The 10,939-nt window shown below is 31.1% G+C and overlaps 1 protein-coding gene across 2 annotated transcripts in view; it reads left to right on the forward strand.

Annotated features, from left to right (window-relative positions):
• The window catches only part of LOC142318029 (phospholipid phosphatase-related protein type 4-like), a 33,419-nt gene extending 22,706 nt beyond the window's left edge, over positions 1-10,713 (forward strand). For both annotated transcript variants that reach the window (XM_075354561.1, XM_075354563.1), the window contains 2 exons: positions 2,416-2,681; positions 9,636-10,713. In XM_075354561.1, the coding sequence (XP_075210676.1) occupies positions 2,416-2,681; positions 9,636-9,842 (473 nt within the window). In that variant the 3' untranslated portion in view covers positions 9,843-10,713. The remainder of the gene's footprint in view (positions 1-2,415; positions 2,682-9,635) is intronic.
• Positions 10,714-10,939: the final 226 nt, after the last annotated feature.

Below are 10,939 nucleotides of genomic sequence, written 5' to 3' on the forward strand. Positions count from 1 at the left end.
ATGGAAAGGGTTGTGGCACAACTTCAAAACAAATTACCTAAAGGCGACGGAGTATTCCAACAAGATTTGGAGCCATGCCATACTGCCAAAAAAGCAGAAAAAGGTTTTGAACAATGAAATATTAAAGTGCTCCCATGGCCAGGCAACTATCCAGACTTAAACCCAATTGAAAATCTTCAGGTAATAATAAAAAAACAACTCTCAAATATATATTATATCATAAAAATTGACTCATTAAAGTAATAATATATGTATGTTTTCATGATAAAGAAATCAAAAGAATATGTTGTACACTTGTTGAATTGATGCTAAATAATGTACATGAAGTGAATAACAATAAAGAAGGGCATATTAATCACTGGATGTTTACAAATTGTATAAGTACGATTTTTTTTCTAAATTAATTACGTTTTATTAAGTGACATCTGTGTTCCAATTAATTTACTTGCTATTGTATACATATATGTAAAATATATTTCTGTGGTTGATGATTGTGGTACAGAGATAAGGCAGTGTTTTTTATTTTAGAGAATTTTTTATCATCCTAATACTTTACTATAAATGAATACACAGGTCTTTGTTAATGTAAAGGCTTGGAAAAGTGACATAAATCTGGTACAAATGGATTGATAATATAAGGTTTGAAGAAATCTTATTTTTTAATTTTCTCTTGTTTTTTCACATATAACTGAATTTATTCCTTATTTGCATTCTTTAAACACTTTTATATAAATTTCTTTATTTTTAACTTTCTTTTTTTTATATAAATTTTTTTCATGTAACAATCCAGTATTTTATAATCAGAGAAACACAAAATTTGATTTCTTCATAAAAGAAACATAAGTTCAAAATTTACATTATGCAAAATATTTTAAATTGGTGCTGTAAGAATATACTGCAATGAGGACTACGTACTGTTTTTGTCAAATGGTTTGTAGTCTGTCTGAATACTTTCACACACCAGAAATACTTGGTTGAAGAAGTGTTTTCCTTAGTGAATCCTGAGGCTTGCTCTTGGGTAGCTGATTTAAAGTGTTAAAGCAATCAGTGATCAATAATGTGCTCTTTACAATCTGGGTAAAATTTTAATTTTCTGAGAAATTGTGATGAAGAGGGTTTTCATTTCTTGAAGGCTCTTTAGAGTATCACTTAAGAGAATGTTTGAGTTTGTGTCCTTTTTATGGGTGTCACTTTCATGGTCTCTCTGTGATAAATTTTCTAATTCATTAATCTTCTTTTTTTCTTAGTTTTGATTTTTTCTTTACAAGATTGTTGTGTGGGTTTTTGCTTGACAGCTACCAAATTCATGTTAAGGGTAATGAAAGTATAAGGTTATTATGATATTCTTGATACAATATGGTTTGGTTGGGGAGCAGTTCTCCCTTTGTCCCTAACAGTGGGAATCTCTTTCCTATTTGGTAGCTAAATAAAAACTCTTGACAGGATCTAGCTAAGTTTTAGGGTATTAGTTTTAGGGTCAAGCTAATCATGTAATACCTCCTAACATATACAAACAACAGTATGTTAATTGGTGTACAGTACATCAATAGAACCACCAGGTTGCTCTAGTGGTGAACGCATCTTCGCAAATCAGCTGATTTCAAAGTCAAGAGTTTTAAGGTTCAAATCTTAGTAAAGGCTGTTACTTTTATGCAGATTTGAATACTAGATCATGGATACTGGTGCTCTTTGGTAGTTGGGTTTCAATTAATCACACATCTCAGGAATGGTCAAAGTGAGACCGTACAAGACTACACTTATTTACACTCATACATATCATCCTCAATCATCCTCTGAAGTAATCCTGACGGTGGTTCTGGAGGCTAAACAGAAAAAAATAGAAAAAGTATATCATAATAGATGTAAGTTTAATAATCAGTTAAAAATAAATTTACAAGCTTTGTCAAAACGGCTATAATTAAAAAAAAAAAAAAAAAATAGTATAAATTGGAATTATACACTGGGTAATCTCTGAATGATTGAGCTTCCTATTTAAAAGGTGACCTATTAAATTCTAACTGTCAGGCAGAGGATGTAATGATGTCTAAACCAGCCATGTTAGGAGGGTTAAACTGGTTACCACAATCACTGTAGTTAAACAGTAGTAGCTGGAGCTTTCCTTTGAATGGATGTTTGAATAGTGATAAAATGTTGGTAGCAAATAACTGTAGAGGTAAGTACCGTTTAAAACTGATAAAAAAGAAATGAATTAACATTGAAAATTAGTTAATAGGTATTTTAAATAGTCACATGTGAAACATAATTAACCAGGGAGATTTATAAAGCACCTAGCCAAATTACGAGTACATACATTGAGTACTGGATTTTTAACGTGTTTTTTCTTTTTTGAGAATATTTTTCACACTATTTGATTCAAAGATTGTAATTCTACATAACAGTTCTTTTTTGTTACAGAAAATTTGACATTAGAAGAAAGATATGGACTCACTTCATTCCCTTGTCATTTGTCTACGATTTCTGCGTTTACTACATTTTTAGCATCATGTTACACACATACTTCAGTATCTTTACACTCAATCTCACTAGTAAAGCCTATATTTTGCGGTTGCTTCTTTCTATTAACTATTGCTGGAGGTATTTATAGAGTTACTATTAATTATAACCACTGGATAGATGTAGTTTGTGGTATAGCAATAGGATCTTTTTTTGGATACATTGTGGTAAGTGAACCAAATTAGCATACATTTTCCTTTCTTGTTGTTCTTTTTTTTTTTTTAGCTTAGCCATTTGAACCACAGTAGGTATTGCTTCAGAGGATGAGATGAAATGGCAAGTTTGTAGCTTTTGAAAATGCCATACTTACTGGGATTTGAAGAACCCAGGACCTCTGGATGAAAGACCAAGATGTTACCACTTGCACCACGCAGGCCGGCTAGCATACATCTTACTTAACTAAAAGTATATTATTTAAAACAGCAGACTCCCAAAAATTAATTTCATACATCACCATCCTTGTCATTTGTAAGGTGGAAAATAATGCTAAAATTTTCTATATTTATTTTTTTTAAGATGGGATAGTTTGGCCTAATATTTTGAATGGATTACACTATAATTTTTCTTACTTCCTTACTTCCTACATTTAATCAATGCTACTAGATTACACTTAATGTTTCTAGAGGCAACTGTTCTATACTTATTCTATATATTCTTCATATTACATATTCTGTATAGTTCTACATGTATAATCTAATTAGAAGTGTAACATTCTTCTGAACATGAAGATTAAACAAGCATTTTATCATATTTATATATTCTAAAAATAAAATAAAAATAAGTGTAAACTATTAAATAATTATAACATAACATATTAATATAATATAATATATATTAAATATAACTGTAACAAAACATACAGCTGTAGAGCAACTACATGGCAGTTACATGTGCAGCTGCTCAACATTTATTAATAGCAGCTGTTGAGTTGATGAAATAAAGGTAGAGCAGAGGAAACACATGATTTTCACTAATGAATAACTTTGGTTGTTTTAATTATGGAAAAAAGTTTTACATTAAACAATATTTTTATTACATTTTTGAAATCAATATAACTTAATTAGGTTCGGAAAATAATGTCAGTAAGATGTTCTTCTTGTCAAACCCAAATTCGGAGCCTCTCTTCAAAGCTCTGCACAGCTTTCTTAAACATTTCATTCAAAACAGCTTCAATTTCTTGACGAATGGAAACTACCAGTTCTTTGGTTGTGTGTGGCTTGTTCATGTACACTGTTTATTTCAGGTGCGTCACAAATTGATAGATCAGGATAACTTGGAGGCCAAGAAACATCATTGAATCGTGAAATGACATGTTCAGGAAACATTTGTCAAACCATTTAAATCGATGCTCTCGCCGTATGAGCTCTGTCACTATTGTGTTGGAACCAAGCACATTTCTCTCATGTTCACCCGTTACAGTAATGGACGCAGGAAGTTGTTTAACACGTCAATGTAGTGCGTTGATTTCACTGTAGCTGCGTTTCTCTCCTCTTCAAAAAAGTAAGAACCAACAATTCCTATCTTAGAGACACCGCACCATACTGCTACTTTTGAGCTGTGGATAGGTTTATGGTGTAGTTCACATGGGTTCTCCGACGCCCAGTACCGACAGTTCTGTGCATTAACATAGCCATCCAGATGGAAATGGGCTTCGTCACTCATCATTATTAGGGCGTTTGCATCTTATGTAAGAATGGCGTTCATTATGCCACAAAATTCTTTGCGTTGGACAAAATCCCTTTCAGTTAGCGGTTGGATGATAATTATTTTGTATAGGTGAAATCTGAGATCACCATGTAAAATGCGATGAAGCGAACGATGACGTGACATACCCAGCGCTACAGCCTGTCGCCTAGTGGATCGTTTCGGACTAGCGCGAACTACCCTTCTCACTCTGTCTACGATTTCCGGAGTTCGGGACTGAACAGGGAAGCCAGGTGGTATTTTTCTTCTTCACAGATCCAGTACTTCTGAAAGCCTAACCATCGGAGTATGGTGTTTAGATCTGGAACTGCACCTTGACGTTCGATGTTACAATTTCGACGGAAACGACGTTGAACCGTGACCACAGAATCATTATTTCTAAAAAAAACTGCAACAGCAAATACACTATTTTCTACGCTCCATAGCGACCGAAACTGCGTAGTCTGAACTGTCCGTCAGAGGTCGCCGAAGGTCAATACCCCTTTCACCGCTGAGTACTAGCAGTTTAAAAAATATGCGTTTCCTCAGCTCCACTCTGAACATAAAAATGTTAATTTTTTAAGCTTTTGGATTTATACTATTTAGTCTATAACAGTTAAAAATGTTCTTTATTCTCAATTTAATAAATTTAAGACACCGGCCTCTGTGGCGCGAGTGGTAGCGTCTCGGCCATTCATCCGGAGGTCCAGGGTTTGAATCCCTGGACCTCCGGATAGAGATATGGGAGGTCCATATGGTAGGTCCCCTCTGGGGATATGGGATGGGAACGGGTGACGAAGCCCATTTCCATCTGGATGGCTATGTAATGTGTGTGAAATTCCATACAGAGGTATGGCATTTCAAATACACTACAAATCATTCAACTCATCCTCTGAAAAAATTTGACTATTTCTTAAAACAATTAAGTTGACACTAATTTTATTAGTATTGGTTTATTCTATTTAATTTTATTTTCAATTTAAAAATAATTTTTTTGTAAAATTACTGTAACAATGATGTTTTTAATGATCTATCCAGTTTTTATATAACTTTTAATTCTGTTTTGCAGCATTGTGTGGGAAATTTAAATTACGGGCCAACATACAAAATATATACATTGCGTCTATCATTTGATCATTAGTTTTGTTTGTGATATAAGCGAATAGAATTTAACAATAAAACAAATAACAAATATACATTTGGAAAAAATCTTAGAAAGTATTTCCTGCATAAAGTGAAATCAAACATTGGAAAACCTATCCATGCTTGATTCAGCTGAGACTATCTGGAAAGGAATGATGACCACAATTAAAACTGATGATCAAATGACAGACGCAATGTATATAAACCAAGTGGTATGATCAGGATGTAGTCTTTTCTACCATGTAACATTTATTTAGACAATATCATTTGTCTATTGAAACAGTAAGTTCTTGTGAAAATTGAAATTAGGAAGGTTTCTTTCTTGACAATACTATTTGTAGGTAGTAAGATTATTGTTTGGAAATTGAAAGATGATGATCTGAACAGTTGATTTTAGTAACGATATGAAGCTTGGCTCTTAGAATGAAACATTTGAGGAAGGATGAGGCTACTGAAAATTCTGCCTTTATTTTAAAAGAAGCCTGAAATCCTCACCATAATTTAATTAATGAATCTTTTATTAATAAATACATTTCTACTTTATTAAGACTTGCATTGTTATGTACTTGTACAAAATTATAGGCTAATTTATTAAATTATTATTTCTTTTTAAAAAAGCAAAGTAAACCATTTTTTATTTTCTTGAAAAAATAATACATCGGTTTTAAGAAATAATTTTCTATTAACACTGTTTCCCAATTTAAAAAAATCTGATGTGGACACCACATGACTTCCTTGTACGTCTGTTAAATTACATATACACATTTTTAGATAGATTTCATAAGAAAGCTACCTATTGTAATAGGTATCATGATTCGAATTCTGGAAAATTCTGACATATCTTTACATTTCACATCCCCCAAACTTCAAAAGTTTATATATATATATATATATATTTCACTTTCTTGTGGACACGATATGTGCTGTAATTTTGTGCCAATCACTTTTAAATTGATACAAAAATATAATGACCCAACATCTCGGTCAAGTTTATTAATAGGCAAAATCGAACCATGGGAGTGGAAGGTGGGGCTTTTTTGAGAAAACAAAATATTGCTGTAACTTTCTTATTAAGTAAAATATCAAATTCATTTAAAGTTCCTACTATTCTTTGAACGGATAAGAGTCTAAAACTTATCTAAGTAAAGTTTTTTGATATCACCAACCATTAGCCCAGGGGGTGGAAAAAAGGGGTTTCAAAGATAAAAAAATCATACCTCCTAACAGGCACAGTATTCAATTGGTTTAAAGTGGTTGTTAGTGCTCTAAACATTACCTAAAACTTTTGTCTGAAACAATCTTTAATATGACCAACTGTTACAGCAACGGATGACCAAAATGTTGCTGGAATTGTAAGAAGATGGGCTTATTAGCTAAACATGTGAAACTTTTTTGAGTAAATTTGAAGTTTTTCTTAACTTTAAGGTAGAAATCTCTTTTATCTTCTACTTAGCACCAGTGAAAACTATCTCTGCTTTCCGGCATGGTGAAAGGGATTTTTTTTTAAATGAAAAGTACATAAAATTTTATTTCATTAATAAGTTCTGATATTTTTTCATATATTTTTTTTTATTGTTATTATTGAATTATTATTTATTATAAAAACTTTTTACAATCAGAGATTAATAATTATTAATAAATCAATATATTTAAATTAAAATGAAAAAGTTAAAAAAAAGGAAATGAAATCGAATTCAAACCGATGTGCCTTTCCCTTGTAAGATCCAAATATTTCATTAATTAAAATTTTATTTGGCTATAACTCTGGAACGAATGAAAACAAGTACTACTTATGATATATCGTTGAAAACCCTCAATGAAGGTTTATTACTGCAATTAAGAAAAAGTTCAAAATCCAAATATTTTGGATCAAGAAACAGTTACAATAGTAATTAAATTACAACATTCCTAAATCCAGAATTTCAAAATTCTACGGCTAATTGTTTTTGAGTTATGCGTGATACATATGTACAGACGTCATGCCGAAACTAGTCAAAATGGATTCAGAGATGCTCAAAATGAATATTTCCATTGAAATTTGAAAACTGAAATTTTTTTGCGATCACAGTACATCCTTTACTTCATACAAGGAATGGACAATAAAAAAATTATTTTTCTATTTCTTTGTGAGTGTTTAAACAGTATAATGTTTCATTAAGTTAATTTATCTGTGTGTTTATGTTTATGAGTGTAATACATTTTCTAAAAAAAAAAAAATAGTAATTTTGCCCAGTCTTGGTTTGCAAAGTAATAATGATATAGAACCAGTACAATTCTGATCAAAATAAAACTATTTTGAATAATCAGAATATATTATAACTCAAATTTTGAGTTCAACTCATACATTTTTCTCAGCTCAACTGAATGCTATTGAGTCCAAAACACAAAAAAACCAAATCTTATGCATACAAATAATGAACATAGTTTGTAGTAATCTTCATTAAATGATGCAATTCGCAAGAAGTTAGAACAAAGGAAAAACATGTTTTTACTTTTCGGAGCTCCTAACCATATTTAAAGTTTGTCTTAATTCAATGCTCTATGATAGTACTTAATAAAATAAATCATTTATAGGAATCCAGTTAAAGGAAAAGACAAGAAAATTTCTCAAAGTTACCAAAAGGGTACTGAAATATAAAATTAAGAAAAATTGAGGCTGATGAAAAATGAAAGCTTAGCAATCAGGTGCTTTGGTTTATGAGACAGATAATGAAAATAATGCAGCTATCAGGAAAGAAAACTGAAGAAATGAAGATAACACAAACAAAAACACTTTCTAGTATGAGGAATGATAGCTTTATAGATTTCATTTTTCTAAGGAGAACTGAACAGAATGTGAAAATAGGAGGAGAAAAGATTATGGAGGTAGAAGAATTTTGTTATTTGGGAAGTAGAATTACTAAAGATGGATGAAGCAGGAGCGATATAAAATGCCGAATAACACAAGCTAAACGAGCCTTCAGTAAGAAATATAATTTGTTTACATCAAAAATTAATTTAAATGTCAGGAAAAGATTTTTGAAAGTATATGTTTGGAGTGTCGCTTTATATGGAAGTGAAACTTGGACAATCAAAGTATCTGAGAAGAAAAGATTAGAAGCTTTTGAAATGTGGTGCTATAGGAGAATGTTAAAAATCAGATAGGTGGATAAAGTGACAAATGAAGAGGTATTGCGGGAAATAGATGAAGAAAGAAGCATTTGGAAAAATATAGTTAAAAGACAGACTTATAGGCCACATACTCAGGCATCCTGGAATAGTCGCTTTAATATTGGAAGGACAGGTAGAAGGAAAAAATTGTGTAGGCAGACCATGTTTGGAATATATAAAACAAATTGTTAGGGATGTAGGATGTAGAGGGTATACTGAAATGAAACGACTAGCACTGGATAGGGAATCTTGGAGAGCTGCATCAAACCAGTCAAATGACTGAAGACAAAAAAAAGGAGAACTGCTGGAAGAAAAAGACACATAATTAGTTTTAGAATGACTACTGTGGCCAAGTCATTGCTTATCTCTTCCATGGTCTTCCCAATCTCTGTCTTCCAACCGGTTTATATAATATTGCTTTTGAAATGCAGCTATCTTCCACATGCTGTAGATAACTATACCAATCCTGCTTTAGTGCAAAACAGTTTTTTCTGCAGAAGAGTTTTATGACTACTATTAGAACAAATACTGGAGGAAAAGTATAACGGAAATTCATAGTCTCATGCAACATTTTTCAACTCATACACAGTAATCAATTAATAATAAACATAAAATGAAAAAGTTTTATTGTAAAAAAAAAAAAAAAAGTCTAATATAACAATGTGGTAAAGTCTTATATTAAAATTGCTTGAAGTTTAACATCATCAAATTACCATGATGTCCAAGGTTGCAGAAAGGTGTATCTGGGCCCTGAGAGTAAGTACAATTCCTGAATTTATTTCATCTTTCAGCAGATTTTTATATTATTTTCCTACCCAGTCTAATTATGGCCTTAAAGTTATCTTCAAAGCTAATATAATTTTGTATTAATAAAAATTAAATTTTAGACTTCCATTAGGTTGTCAAAGTGCGTAGAATACCAAGAAGAAATAAACAATTAAATATGGTCATATTTACATGGAGTAAATATGAGCATATTTATTTATTTATTTGTTGTCTATGTCAGGCCGAGAACTTTCTAAACAACTCTGGTACAACACATATGGTTACTATAATTTACTAAGAGTGTATATTAATAATATAAATTAAAATGTAATTTTATATCTTAATTAATTTTTATTTGTGTTATTGTTTTTCTTTTACAGAATTTGGTTTTACTTCAAAGTTATAAATCACGTAACCAAATCATTACTGAAAATGCATGGAAGTTACTATTGCCAAGAGCAACATTACCCAAACAAAATGGATTTTCACACAGTTCAGAAGGGAATACAGTTCATAGTAACCGAAGTAACTCCAGAAATGGGAGGCAAATTAGAAGAAGTAGTCAACCGTATTGGTTATCAGATTAGTGTATGAAATCTATTCATTCTAATCCATTGATTGTCAAATCATTATAATAATTTATAAAACAGTAATTTATATAAGGCTTTTTTGTCTTTTCTAATTTTTATTTTGTTGCTCTGAAGATTGTCATTTTTTCTGTTTGATTTTATTTCCATAACTTTAAGATCATATTCCATCCTTCTGCTCTGTTTTTTTAATATCAGTAGAAAGAAAGAAAACTAATATGATGGATATACTGAATATTTAAATCTCTTTAGTAGAATTTTCTATTAGATTATGATCTCTCACAGAAGCCTTTTTTTAATAACATTAAACAATACATGCGTATATATATATATGATTTTGCTGAACATTTTATTTTGACTAACATTACTTTTTATTTGATAATATTTTTCAAATTAATGAATTCATGTAGCAGTAAAAGATTTTAAATATATACTTAGCTTAGTGATATTTTTGTACTTTATACTGAAGAATGCATTTTTAGAGGGACCTACATCTTCAGTTCCTTCACAAAATACTTCATCTTTTAAATAATAAATAAAAAACAACAAAAATTGAAAAATGAAAGAAAACCGTGATAATTTTTTAAATGCTTATATGCAAATGAATTATATTATCAGTATTTATTGTAAATACTATAGCCAACATAACAAAATCAATTTTCCATTCTCTACTAAATTAAACTAAACATTTGTAGCAGGCTGACAAAACATCCCCTAATACAGTAATTCCCAAACTTTGCGCCGTGGCGCCCCGGGAGCCGCAGCCTCTTCACAGGGGCGCCGCGAAATATTGTAAAAGCTTCACAATTAATTGATCCAACACATTTATAATTATTAATTTAATGTTAATAAAGTAAAAAAAGAATGAAGATATACGAGTTTTATTTATTTTTACCTCTTACTAACGAGTAGTTAGGGTAGGGCGCCATGAAAAAATTTTTATTGAAAAAGGGCGCCATGAGTCGATAAATTTTGGGAACCACTGCCCTAATAGGTTGATTTGAATTCATAGTAGTACACCGATGGGAATATCACTTGTAGTATTCGCATCGGTGGCATTCTGACTGAAGCAAGAACAAGCCTGAGAGCCTTTTGCC

Source organism: Lycorma delicatula, chromosome 1, assembly GCF_047948215.1.
Source record: "Lycorma delicatula isolate Av1 chromosome 1, ASM4794821v1, whole genome shotgun sequence".
NCBI classification, from domain to species: Eukaryota; Metazoa; Arthropoda; class Insecta; order Hemiptera; family Fulgoridae; genus Lycorma; species Lycorma delicatula.